The sequence below is a fragment of the Oncorhynchus clarkii genome, chromosome 16, assembly GCF_045791955.1.
Source record: "Oncorhynchus clarkii lewisi isolate Uvic-CL-2024 chromosome 16, UVic_Ocla_1.0, whole genome shotgun sequence".
Classification (NCBI taxonomy): domain Eukaryota; kingdom Metazoa; phylum Chordata; class Actinopteri; order Salmoniformes; family Salmonidae; genus Oncorhynchus; species Oncorhynchus clarkii.
The window spans coordinates 69956633-69971290 of NC_092162.1; the positions used below are offsets into that span (position 1 = coordinate 69956633).

Below are 14658 nucleotides of genomic sequence, written 5' to 3' on the forward strand. Positions count from 1 at the left end.
ATATGGCTGCCCACATTTTTGGTCCCCTTTTTCAACCAAGCAAATGTATTGTCAAAGAAGTACAATAGCATTTATATATTACTTGCAAGACACTTTTGTTTGTGAAAAGACAAGTAGTGTGTGCTTCTTCAGTCACATGCTAAATCTTGACTACTGTCTGACTGCATCTGGTCTCTCAAGGCATTTTTTACATTCTGTATTTCTCTTTTTTTTTGGTACAACGACATAAAGACACTGTGTTTGTGAACAGCAGCGTGAGCTTTAATAGTCACATGCTACTACTGTCTGCATGTTGACACTCCTCTTCCTGAAACTGTTTACGCACTGTACTTGTAATAGAAATACATTATTTTTTTATTATTTCATACATCATTTTTATTCTTTCTATAAGGATTTGCAAGATACTTTGTTTGTGAAAGGAAAATAGCGTGAGCTTTCATAGTCACATGCCACTGCTTGACTACGGCCTGTCTGTGGACTGGCATGACACCAGGCAGAGACCAACCTGTTTTAACTTTCACTTAATCAAAACAAAGCTGGACTTGTTGGGAGTCAGTCGGCTGGGAACAACGACTCCTAGTTCCAATCCCACTGTAGTCTGTTGACAGTCACTTTTTTTTTATTTTTTTTTATTTTACCTTTATTTAACCAGGCAAGTCAGTTAAGAACAAATTCTTATTTTCAATGACAGCCTAGGAACAGTGGGTTAACTGCCTTGTTCAGGGGCAGAACGACAGATTTTTGCCTTGACGGCTCAGGGATTCACTCTAGCAACATTTTGGTTACTGGCCCAACGCTCTAACCACTAGGCTACCTGCCGCCCCATGCAACAGTGCAACTCTACATTTCTGTTGAATTTTTGTTAGTCAATATTTACCAATTACACTTAATTGATGAAAGACTGAAGAATTTTTTACAGAAACGTCAAATAACTCGAATCCTTCACAAATAGTAGCAATTTCTTGAAAACACCATTTGGAAATAGGAGTTACTTCAGATATTCAAAACACTCCTCAACTTTAGATGTGTCCCTTAACATTAAGTTCACTGATGATATTTTCTTTCATGGTACATTATATAGTGCTAGATCATGCAATACAATACATGCTAAATGCTTGGAAACAGAAAGATGTGTGTACATACATAACTATACCTCCTAAAGCATCAGATAGACGTATTCTACAACAGAGTTTGGGTACTGTTTGGGTACTTGACAGAAAGACAAGAGATCTTCTTCCAGAACCTTTCCGGAAGGACCCGGACCTTCATCTCAGTTAGAGGAAGGAGGGACCTTAGACCTGAAGCTCCACCCCATGTCCTTCCGTGCTGCATCCTGGTTCACACACAATTCTCCTTCATCGACCAATCAACTTCTTCAGGTCAGTGTGGTGATTTCTGGTTGGGCGTAGTTCCCAGTAGCGGCCAGGATGTCTTTACAGCTCTCTGTAACAAAGGGGTGGAAATAAAGGGGTGGAAATTAGAGACAGGAAAGTCAAAACAATGTTCTGTGTATGTATGGCATGACAATGATGGACGAGTTGGCAACATCACTGGATGAAGGATAATATAACGTTCATTCAATATTGGGACTTTGAGACAAATATTCTATACATTTATGGGATCAGAAATTCATTGCCAACCATAGTGGTAAAGGCATGAATACATACTACGGGGAAGTTGAGACATTTTTTTACATTCAGCAACACTCCGTCAAGGGAAACATCGTATTCCTTCTAACAAAGATATCGACATATATTTCAGGATGTTGTGTATCCCTGGAAGTAATCAGAATTAAATGTAAACATTCATGAAAACATAGCTTGTCGAAAAGTAGTCTCCTGACACAACTTACCCTGGTTATGGGGTAAGATGAGCCCTGGTTATGGGGTAAGATGAGCCCTGGTTATGGGGTAAGATGAGCCCTGGGATAGGGTAAGATGAGCCCTGGTTATGGGGTAAGATGAGCCCTGGTTATGGGGTAAGATGAGCCCTGGTTATGGGGTAAGATGAGCCCTGGTTATGGGGTAAGATGAGCCCTGGTTATGGGGTAAGATGAGCCCTGGTTATGGGGTAAGATGAGCCCTGGGATAGGGTAAGATGAGCCCTGGTTATGGGGTAAGATGAGCCGTGGGATGGGGTAAGATGAGCCGTGGGATAGGGTAAGATGAGCCGTGGGATGGGGTAAGATGAGCCGTGGGATGGGGTAAGATGAGCCGTGGGATGGGGTAAGATGAGCCGTGGGATGGGGTAAGATAAGCCGTGGGATGGGGTAAGATGAGCCGTGGGATGGGGTAAGATGAGCCGTGGGATAGGGTAAGATGAGCCATGGGATGGGGTAAGATGAGCCGTGGGATAGGGTAAGATGAGCCGTGGGATGGGGTAAGATGAGCCGTGGGATGGGGTAAGATGAGCCGTGGGATGGGGTAAGATGAGCCGTGGGATGGGGTAAGATGAGCCGTGGGATGGGGTAAGATGAGCCCTGGTTATGGGGTAAGATGAGCCCTGGTTATGGGGTAAGATGAGCCGTGGGATGGGGTAAGATGAGCCGTGGGATAGGGTAAGATGAGCCGTGGGATGGGGTAAGATGAGCCGTGGGATGGGGTAAGATGAGCCGTGGGATGGGGTAAGATGAGCCGTGGGATGGGGTAAGATGAGCCGTGGGATGGGGTAAGATGAGCCGTGGGATGGGGTAAGATGAGCCGTGGGATGGGGTAAGATGAGCCCTGGTTATGGGGTAAGATGAGCCGTGGGATGGGGTAAGATGAGCCGTGGGATTGGGTAAGATGAGCCGTGGGATAGGGTAAGATGAGCCGTGGGATGGGGTAAGATGAGCCGTGGGATGGGGTAAGATGAGCCGTGGGATGGGGTAAGATGAGCCCTGGTTATGGGGTAAGATGAGCCCTGGTTATGCGGTAAGATGAGCCCTGGTTATGGGGTAAGATGAGCCCTGGTTATGGGGTAAGATGAGCCCTGGTTATGGGGTAAGATGAGCCGTGGGATAGGGTAAGATGAGCCCTGGTTATGGGGTAAGATGAGCCGTGGGATAGGGTAAGATGAGCCCTGGTTATGGGGTAAGATGAGCCCTGGTTATGGGGTAAGATGAGCCCTGGTTATGGGGTAAGATGAGCCGTGGGATGGGGTAAGATGAGCCCTGGTTATGGGGTAAGATGAGCCGTGGGATAGGGTAAGATGAGCCCTGGTTATGGGGTAAGATGAGCCCTGGTTATGGGGTAAGATGAGCCCTGGTTATGGGGTAAGATGAGCCGTGAGATAGGGTAAGATGAGCCCTGGTTATGGGGTAAGATGAGCCGTGGGATAGGGTAAGATGAGCCGTGGGATAGGGTAAGATGAGCCCTGGTTATGGGGTAAGATGAGCCGTGGGATGGGGTAAGATGAGCCGTGGGATGGGGTAAGATGAGCCGTGGGATGGGGTAAGATGAGCCGTGGGATGGGGTAAGATGAGCCGTGGGATGGGGTAAGATGAGCCGTGGGATGGGGTAAGATGAGCCGTGGGATGGGGTAAGATGAGCCGTGGGATGGGGTAAGATGAGCCGTGGGATGGGGTAAGATGAGCCGTGGGATGGGGTAAGATGAGCCGTGGGATGGGGTAAGATGAGCCGTGGGATGGGGTAAGATGAGCCCTGGTTATGGGGTAAGATGAGCCGTGGGATAGGGTAAGTTAAGCTGCTTACAAATTTCTGAAGTGAATTAAATACTACTATGTTTTTAAAACCATGACTGTCTTTTTTCCCCAGACATAATTCAACACAATCGCAATCACTTTTTCAGTTAAAAAAATAATAATTTTAAGCATCTTTTAACAGAGGCTTAACACCTAACAAACACTTTAAAAAAAAAAACACTTTTAACATAGGCCAGGCCCTGTTGTTAACTCATATCCCATCGATAATGACTTGCATTACGCCGAGCAAGAACATTTGCTTCAATTTGCTCAACTTGCCATTGGCTCAACCACTGGCTCAATTTACCCCATGGCCATTGCCTCAACCACTGGCTCAATTTACCCCATGGCCATTGGCTCAATCACTGGCTCAATTTACCCCATTGCCTCAACCACTGGCTCAATTTACCCCATGGCCATTGGCTCAACCACTGGCTCAATTTACCCCATTGCCTCAACCACTGGCTCAATTTACCCCATGGCCATTGCCTCAACCACTGGCTCAATTTACCCCATTGCCTCAACCACTGGCTCAATTTACCCCATGGCCATTGGATCAACTTACCCCAAGGCAAACATATTGGCTGTATTAGGATACACAGCTATAATTATGCACTTTCATGCTAGGTTTATGACCTTATAATGAAGCTTATAGAGACCCCAACTGATGTATAGAACAATCTTAAAAGTATCTACTTTGGTTTAGATACAAGCATCATGAAATTTCTATCACAATCCATTTCATTTGACTGGTGAAAATCTCTCACCTTTTCCATGTGGTTTCTAACTTCACAAACTCCATACAATTATGACTTCTTCCTAAATATTTGGTCACATTTTTGATTATGTGTACAGTTTCCTAGAAACAAGGACACCTCTATCACTGGCCATTTTAATAATGGAACACTAGTGACTTTAATAAGGTTTAAATATTTTGCGCTACTCATCTCATATGTATATACTGTACTCTATCCTATTCTACTGTATCTTAGTCTATAACAGGTGTGTGCCTTTCCAAATCATGTCCAATCAATTGAATTTACCACAAGTGGACTCCAATCAGGTTGTAGAAACATCTCAAGGATGATCAATGGAAACAGGATGCACCTGAGCTCAATTTCCAGTCATATAGCACAGGGTCTAAATACTTATGTAAATAAGTAAATCAGGTATTTCAGTTTGTTATTATTAATACATTTAGCAAAAAAATTCTAAAAACCTGTTTTCACTTTGCCATTATGTGGTATTGTGTGTAGATTGCTGAGGATGTATTTATTTTTAAAAATCAATTTTAGGAATAAGGCTGTAACATAACAAAATGTGGGAAAAAAGTGAAGGGGTCTGAATACTTTCCTAAGGCACTGTAGTTTCCTAGGAACAAGGGTGGTTCAACTTACCCCATCTCCCCTACTTGTATTTATGAACACTAGGCGGCAGGTAGCCTAGAGGATAAAGGTCTGTCGATGTACCTTTGAGCAAGGCACTTAACCCTAATGTGCTCCCAGGGTGCAGTACTATTATGGCCCACCTTGTAAAACAACACATTTCACTGCACCTTGTTTTAGACGACACCCTAACTGTAATTCAGCAATATGTTGAGAGGAAGAGGAAGCCCTTACTGTCTGCAGATCATAACCTGGACCAGTGAGAGAGAGTCTAGAGGAAGAGGAAGCCCTCAGGCAAATGAAAAGCTTTACTGTCTGCAGATCATAACGTGGACCAGTGAGAGAGAGTCTAGCGGAAGAGGAAGCCCTCAGGCAAATGAAAAGCTTTACTGTCTGCAGATCATAACCTGGACCAGTGAGAGAGAGTCTAGAGGAAGAGGAAGCCCTTACTGTCTGCAGATCATAACCTGGACCAGTGAGAGAGAGAGTCTAGAGGAAGAGGAAGCCCTCAGGCAAATGAAAAGCTTTACTGTCTGCAGATCATAACCTGGACCAGTGAGAGAGAGTCTAGAGGAAGAGGAAGCCCTCAGGCAAATTAAAAGCTTTACTGTCTGCAGATCATAACGTGGACCAGTGAGAGAGAGTCTAGCGGAAGAGGAAGCCCTCAGGCAAATGAAAAGCTTTACTGCCTGCAGATCATAACCTGGACCAGTGAGAGAGAGTCTAGAGGAAGAGGAAGCCCTCAGGCAAATGAAAAGCTTTACTGTCTGCAGATCATAACCTGGACCAGTGAGAGAGAGTCTAGCGGAAGAGGAAGCCCTCAGGCAAATTAAAAGCTTTACTGTCTGCAGATCATAACCTGGACCAGTGAGAGAGAGTCTAGAGGAAGAGGAAGCCCTCAGGCAAATGAAAAGCTTTACTGTCTGCAGATCATAACGTGGACCAGTGAGAGAGAGTCTAGCGGAAGAGGAAGCCCTCAGGCAAATGAAAAGCTTTACTGTCTGCAGATCATAACCTGGACCAGTGAGAGAGAGTCTAGAGGAAGAGGAAGCCCTCAGGCAAATGAAAAGCTTTACTGTCTGCAGATCATAACGTGGACCAGTGAGAGAGAGTCTAGCGGAAGAGGAAGCCCTCAGGCCATGATGGTCATGACCACTATTCCTAATTGGAAACATATTAGTGGCTATCAAGTTGAATATACCACAGGTGGACTCCAATCAAGTTGTAGAAACATCTCAAGGATGTTTCTACATCCTTGTTTCTATGTTTCTAGCGGCTATCAATTTGAATGCTGAGCCAGAACCCACCCAGACTCTGTAAATGACCAAGGTCAGTAGGACTCTGGCATCCTATTCCCTATATAGTGCACTACTTTAGACCATGGTCAGTAGGACTCTGGCATCCTATTCCCTATATAGTGCACTACTTTAGACCGAGGCTCTGATCAAAAGTAGGGCACTATGTATGGAATAAGATGCCATTTGGGATGCAGGCCTCTTCTCCCTGCAGGTAATGTGCACTAAAATGTGAGCGTCTATGCGTGATGTTCCCCTTTCACAGGCCGGGATGTCATTACCCACATACTCACCAGATACAGAGCCCGTGATATTGAATTACTTAGCCTTCTCTCCTTCTGTAGCTTTCTCTCTCTCTCTCTCTCTCTCTCTCTCACACCTTCTCCGTCTCTCTCTCTCTTTATTTCTCCCTCTCTCTCAATCAAATCAAATGTATTGATATAGCCCTTCGGACATCAGCTGATATCTCAAAGTGCTGTACAGAAGCCCAGCCTAAAACCCCAGAACAGCAAGCAATGAAGGTGTTGAAGCACGTTGGCTAGGAAAAACTCCCTAGAAAGGTCAGAACCTAGGAAGAAACCTAGAGAGGAACCAGGCTATGAGGGGTGGCCAGTCCTCTTCTGGCTGTGCCGGGTGGAGATTATAACAGAACATGGCCAAGATGTTCAAATGTTCATAAATGACCAGCATGGTCAAATAATAGGTCTGGGACAGGTAGCACGTCCGATGAGCAGGTCAGGATTCCATAGTCGCAGGCAGAACTCTCCTATCTATCTTCCCTCTCTCTATCGCTCTTTTTCTCTCTCTTTCTCCACTTCTCCATCTCTCTCTCCTTATTTCTCCCTCTCGCTCCTATCTATCTCCCCTCTCTCTATCGCTCTCTCTCACCTTCTCCATCTCTCTCTTTTTATTTCTCCCTCAGGCTCCTATCTCTCATGTCATCTCTATGTAGTTGACAACTCAAACTAGCCACAATTACCTGTGGAACATTTATCACTTGCTATTGTGGCTGCGGATTTTTAACTGAACACTTTGATCTGCCAACCCAAGTAAGTTATTGAGAACACACTCTCTATTCCTATAATGACCCGATGACCTCTAGCCAGCTGAATAATGCAAGCCAGAGCATGGGGTTGTGTCCATTAGGCTCTAAATGTCAGGGAGGGACTAAAACAGGGAGGGACTATACAGATGGACTCGTCCAAAATTAAACACAAATTTTAATTTTCCATTGCAGAATATTCGCGTTGACCTAATGAGCATGGCCCATTAATGCTTGGGGAGTTCCAATGAGAAGCCTCTCGAGGCTATTCTCCCTGTTAACCACAGTTCATTTACCCAGCAGGTCTGGACTGTCAGGGTTAGAGCTGCCCACCCTTTTATGGATCTTCTCATTCCCCTCGATGGATCTCTTTCTTTCTGCACTCTCGGTGTCTGTCTCTCTGTAACTCTCTCTCTCAATTCAATTTCAATTTAAGGTGGCTTTATTGGCATGGGAAACATATGTCAACATTGCCAAAGCAAGTGAAATAGATAAAAAACAAAAGTGAAATAAACAATAGAAAATGCACAGTAAACATTACACAAAAGTTCCAAAAGAATAAGGACATTACAAATGTCATTATGTCTATATAATATATATAATATTTCCTTAATTTTGGGTCAGTCACAGTGGTCAGGTATTCTGCCACTGTGTAATCTCTGTTTAGGGCCAAATAGCATTCTAGTTTGCTCTGTTCTTTTGTTAATTCTTTCCAATGTGTCAAGTAATTATCTTTTTGTTTTCTCATGATTTGATTGGTTCTAATTGTGCTGCTGTCCTGGGTCTCTGTGGGGTCTGTTTGTGTTTGTAAACAGAGCCCCAAGACCAGCTTGCTTAGGGGACTCTTCTCCAGGTTCATCTCTCTATAGATGAAGGCTTTGTTATGGAAGGTTTGGGAATCGCTTCCTTTTAGGTGGTTGTAGAATTTAACGTCTCTTTTCTGGATTTTGATAATTAGCGGCTATCGGCCTAATTCTGCTCTGCATGCATTATTTGGTGTTTTACGTTGTACACAGAGGACATTTTTGCAGAATTTTGCATGCAGAGTCTCAATTTGGTGTTTGGAACATTTTGTGAATTCTTGGTTGGTGAGCGGACCCCAGACCTCACAGCCATAAAGGGCAATGGGTTCAATAACTGATTCAAGTACTTTTAGACAGATCCTAATTGGTATTTCAAATTTGATGTTCCTTTTGATGGTGTTGAAGGCCCTTCTTGCCTCGTCTCTCAGATCGTTCACAGCTTTGTGGAAGTTACCTGTGGTGCTGATGTTTAGGCCGAGGTAAGTATAGTTTTTTGTGTGCTCTAGGGCAACGGTGTCTTGATGGAATTTGTATTCGTGGTCCTGATGACTGGACCTTTTTTGGAACACCATCATTATTGTCTTACTGAGATTTACTGTCAGGGCCCAGGTCTGACAGAATCTGTGCAGAAGATCTAGTTGCTGCTGTAGGCCATCCTTGGTTGGGGACAGAAGCACCAGATCATCAGCAAACAGTAGACATTTGACTTCAGATTAGAATAGGGTGAGGCCGGGTGCTGCAGACTGTTCTAGTGCCCTCGCCAATTCGTTGATATACAGTACCAGTCAAAAGTTTGGACACACCTACTCATTCAAGGGTTTTCCTTTTTTAAACTATTTTCTACATTGTAGAATAATAGTGAAGACATCAAAACTATGAAATAACAGATATTGAATCATGTAGTAACCAAAAAAGTGTTAAACAAATCAAATCAAAGTTTATTTGTCACGTGCGCTGAATACAACAGGTGTAGGTAGACCTTACAGTGAAATGCTGAATACAACAGGTGTAGTAGACCTTACAGTGAAATGCTGAATACAACAGGTGTAGTAGACCTTACAGTGAAATGCTGAATACAACAGGTGTAGTAGACCTTACAGTGAAATGCTGAATACAACAGGTGTAGTAGACCTCACAGTGAAATGCTGAATACAACAGGTGTAGTAGACCTTACAGTGAAATGTTGAATACAACAGGTGTAGTAGACCTTACAGTGAAATGCTGAATACAACAGGTGTAGTAGACCTTACAGTGAAATGCTGAATACAACAGGTGTAGTAGACCTTACAGTGAAATGCTGAATACAACAGGTGTAGTAGACCTCACAGTGAAATGCTGAATACAACAGGTGTAGTAGACCTTACAGTGAAATGTTGAATACAACAGGTGTAGTAGACCTTACAGTGAAATGCTGAATACAACAGGTGTAGTAGACCTTACAGTGAAATGCTGAATACAACAGGTGTAGTAGACCTTACAGTGAAATGCTGAATACAACAGGTGTAGGTAGACCTTACAGTGAAATGCTGAATACAACAGGTGTAGTAGACCTTACAGTGAAATGCTGAATACAACAGGTGTAGTAGACCTTACAGTGAAATGCTGAATACAACAGGTGTAGTAGACTTTACAGTGAAATGCTGAATACAACAGGTGTGGTAGACCTTACAGTGAAATGCTGAATACAACAGGTGTAGTAGACCTTACAGTGAAATGCTGAATACAACAGGTGTAGTAGACCTTACAGTGAAATGCTGAATACAACAGGTGTAGTAGACCTTACAGTGAAATGCTGAATACAACAGGTGTAAGTAGACCTTACAGTGAAATGCTGAATACAACAGGTGTAGTAGACCTTACAGTGAAATGCTGAATACAACAGGTGTAGTAGACCTTACAGTGAAATGCTGAATACAACAGGTGTAGTAGACCTTACAGTGAAATGCTGAATACAACAGGTGTAGTAGACCTTACAGTGAAATGCTGAATACAACAGGTGTAGTATACCTTACAGTGAAATGCTGAATACAACAGGTGTAGTAGACCTTACAGTGAAATGCTGAATACAACAGGTGTAGTAGACCTTACAGTGAAATGCTGAATACCACAGGTGTAGTAGACCTTACAGTGAAATGCTGAATACAACAGGTGTAGTAGACCTTACAGTGAAATGCTGAATACAACAGGTGTAGTAGACCTTACAGTGAAATGCTGAATACAACAGGTGTAGAGACCTCACAGTGAAATGCTGAATACAACAGGTGTAGTAGACCTTACAGTGAAATGCTGAATACAACAGGTGTAGTAGACCTTACAGTGAAATGCTGAATACAACAGGTGTAGTAGACCTTACAGTGAAATGCTGAATACCACAGGTGTAGTAGACCTTACAGTGAAATGCTGAATACAACAGGTGTAGTAGACCTTACAGTGAAATGCTGAATACAACAGGTGTAGTAGACCTTACAGTGAAATGCTGAATACAACAGGTGTAGAGACCTCACAGTGAAATGCTGAATACAACAGGTGTAGAAGACCTTACAGTGAAATGCTGAATACAACAGGTGTAGTAGACCTTACAGTGAAATGCTGAATACAACAGGTGTAGTAGACCTTACAGTGAAATGCTGAATACAACAGGTGTAGTAGACCTTACAGTGAAATGCTGAATACAACAGGTGTAGTAGACCTTACAGTGAAATGCTGAATACAACAGGTGTAGTAGACCTTACAGTGAAATGCTGAATACAACAGGTGTAGTAGACCTTACAGTGAAATGCTGAATACAACAGGTGTAGTAGACCTTACAGTGAAATGCTGAATACAACAGGTGTAGTAGACCTTACAGTGAAATGCTGAATACAACAGGTGTAGTAGACCTTACAGTGAAATGCTGAATACAACAGGTGTAGTAGACCTTACAGTGAAATGCTGAATACAACAGGTGTAGTAGACCTTACAGTGAAATGCTGAATACAACAGGTGTAGTAGACCTTACAGTGAAATGCTGAATACAACAGGTGTAGTAGACCTTACAGTGAAATGCTGAATACAACAGGTGTAGTAGACCTTACAGTGAAATGCTGAATACAACAGGTGTAGTAGACCTTACAGTGAAATGCTGAATACAACAGGTGTAGTAGACCTCACAGTGAAATGCTGAATACAACAGGTGTAGTAGACCTTACAGTGAAATGCTGAATACAACAGGTGTAGTAGACCTTACAGTGAAATGCTGAATACAACAGGTGTAGTAGACCTTCCAGTGAAATGCTGAATACAGCAGGTGTAGTAGACCTCACAGTGAAATGCTGAATACAACAGGTGTAGTAGACCTTACAGTGAAATGCTGAATACAACAGGTGTAGTAGACCTTCCAGTGAAATGCTGAATACAACAGGTGTAGTAGACCTTACAGTGAAATGCTGAATACAACAGGTGTAGTAGACCTTACAGTGAAATGCTGAATACAACAGGTGTAGTATACCTTACAGTGAAATGCTGAATACAACAGGTGTAGTATACCTTACAGTGAAATGCTGAATACAACAGGTGTAGTAGACCTTACAGTGAAATGCTGAATACAACAGGTGTAGTAGACCTTACAGTGAAATGCTGAATACCACAGGTGTAGTAGACCTTACAGTGAAATGCTGAATACAACAGGTGTAGTAGACCTTACAGTGAAATGCTGAATACAACAGGTGTAGTAGACCTTACAGTGAAATGCTGAATACAACAGGTGTAGAGACCTCACAGTGAAATGCTGAATACAACAGGTGTAGTAGACCTTACAGTGAAATGCTGAATACAACAGGTGTAGTAGACCTTACAGTGAAATGCTGAATACAACAGGTGTAGTAGACCTTACAGTGAAATGCTGAATACAACAGGTGTAGTAGACCTTACAGTGAAATGCTGAATACAACAGGTGTAGTAGACCTTACAGTGAAATGCTGAATACAGCAGGTGTAGTAGACCTCACAGTGAAATGCTGAATACAACAGGTGTAGTAGACCTCACAGTGAAATGCTGAATACAACAGGTGTAGTAGACCTCACAGTGAAATGCTGAATACAACAGGTGTAGTAGACCTCACAGTGAAATGCTGAATACAACAGGTGTAGTAGACCTCACAGTGAAATGCTGAATACAACAGGTGTAGTAGACCTTACAGTGAAATGCTGAATACAACAGGTGTAGTAGACCTTACAGTGAAATGCTGAGTACAACATGTGTAGTAGACCTTACAGTGAAATGCTGAATACAACAGGTGTAGTAGACCTTACAGTGAAATGCTGAATACAACAGGTGTAGTAGACCTTACAGTGAAATGCTGAATTCAACAGGTGTAGTAGACCTTACAGTGAAATGCTGAATACAACAGGTGTAGTAGACCTCACAGTGAAATGCTGAATACAACAGGTGTAGTAGACCTTACAGTGAAATGCTGAATACAACAGGTGTAGTAGACCTTACAGTGAAATGCTGAATACAACAGGTGTAGTAGACTTTACAGTGAAATGCTGAATACAACAGGTGTAGTAGACCTCACAGTGAAATGCTGAATACAACAGGTGTAGGTAGACCTTACAGTGAAATGCTGAATACAACAGGTGTAGTAGACCTCACAGTGAAATGCTGAATACAACAGGTGTAGTAGACCTTACAGTGAAATGCTGAATACAACAGGTGTAGTAGACCTCACAGTGAAATGCTGAATACAACAGGTGTAGTAGACCTTACAGTGAAATGCTGAATACAACAGGTGTAGTAGACCTTACAGTGAAATGCTGAATACAACAGGTGTAGTAGACCTTACAGTGAAATGCTGAATACAGCAGGTGTAGTAGACCTCACAGTGAAATGCTGAATACAACAGGTGTAGTAGACCTTACAGTGAAATGCTGAATACAACAGGTGTAGTAGACCTTCCAGTGAAATGCTGAATACAACAGGTGTAGTAGACCTTACAGTGAAATGCTGAATACAACAGGTGCAGTAGACCTCACAGTGAAATGCTGAATACAACAGGTGTAGTAGACCTCACAGTGAAATGCTGAATACAACAGGTGCAGTAGACCTTACAGTGAAATGCTGAATACAACAGGTGTAGTAGACCTCACAGTGAAATGCTGAATACAACAGGTGTAGTAGATCTGACAGTGAAATGTTTAATACAACAGGTGTAGTAGACCTTACAGTGAAATGCTGAATACAACAGGTGTAGTAGACCTTACAGTGAAATGCTGAGTACAACATGTGTAGTAGACCTTACAGTGAAATGCTGAATACAACAGGTGTAGTAGACCTTACAGTGAAATGCTGAATACAACAGGTGTAGTAGACCTTACAGTGAAATGCTGAATACAACAGGTGTAGTAGACCTTACAGTGAAATGCTGAATACAACAGGTGTAGTAGACCTCACAGTGAAATGCTGAATACAACAGGTGTAGTAGACCTTACAGTGAAATGCTGAATACAACAGGTGTAGTAGACCTTACAGTGAAATGCTGAATACAACAGGTGTAGTAGACCTTACAGTGAAATGCTGAATACAACAGGTGTAGGTAGACCTTACAGTGAAATGCTGAATACAACAGGTGTAGTAGACCTCACAGTGAAATGCTGAATACAACAGGTGTAGTAGACCTTACAGTGAAATGCTGAATACAACAGGTGTAGTAGACCTCACAGTGAAATGCTGAATACAACAGGTGTAGTAGACCTTACAGTGAAATGCTGAATACAACAGGTGTAGTAGACCTTACAGTGAAATGCTGAATACAACAGGTGTAGTAGACCTTACAGTGAAATGCTGAATACAGCAGGTGTAGTAGACCTCACAGTGAAATGCTGAATACAACAGGTGTAGTAGACCTTACAGTGAAATGCTGAATACAACAGGTGTAGTAGACCTTCCAGTGAAATGCTGAATACAACAGGTGTAGTAGACCTTACAGTGAAATGCTGAATACAACAGGTGCAGTAGACCTCACAGTGAAATGCTGAATACAACAGGTGTAGTAGACCTCACAGTGAAATGCTGAATACAACAGGTGCAGTAGACCTCACAGTGAAATGCTGAATACAACAGGTGTAGTAGACCTCACAGTGAAATGCTGAATACAACAGGTGCAGTAGACCTCACAGTGAAATGCTGAATACAACAGGTGTAGTAGACCTTACAGTGAAATGCTGAATACAACAAGTGTAGTAGACCTTACAGTGAAATGCTGAATACAGCAGGTGTAGTAGACCTCACAGTGAAATGCTGAATACAACAGGTGTAGTAGACCTCACAGTGAAATGCTTAATACAACAGGTGTAGTAGACCTTACAGTGAAATGCTGAATACAACAGGTGTAGTAGACCTCACAGTGAAATGCTGAATACAACAGGTGTAGTAGACCTTACAGTGAAATGCTGAATACAACAGGTGTAGTAGA

At 42.7% G+C, this 14658-nt stretch overlaps 1 protein-coding gene across 1 annotated transcript in view; it reads right to left on the reverse strand.

The window, feature by feature from the left end:
- Positions 1-612: 612 nt before the first annotated feature.
- Positions 613-14658, reverse strand: part of LOC139367780 (potassium voltage-gated channel, Shaw-related subfamily, member 4) — a 68716-nt gene continuing 54670 nt past the window's right edge. The window contains exon 5 of the mRNA XM_071106110.1: positions 613-1443. Within this exon, the coding sequence (XP_070962211.1) occupies positions 1376-1443 (68 nt within the window). The 3' untranslated portion in view covers positions 613-1375. The remainder of the gene's footprint in view (positions 1444-14658) is intronic.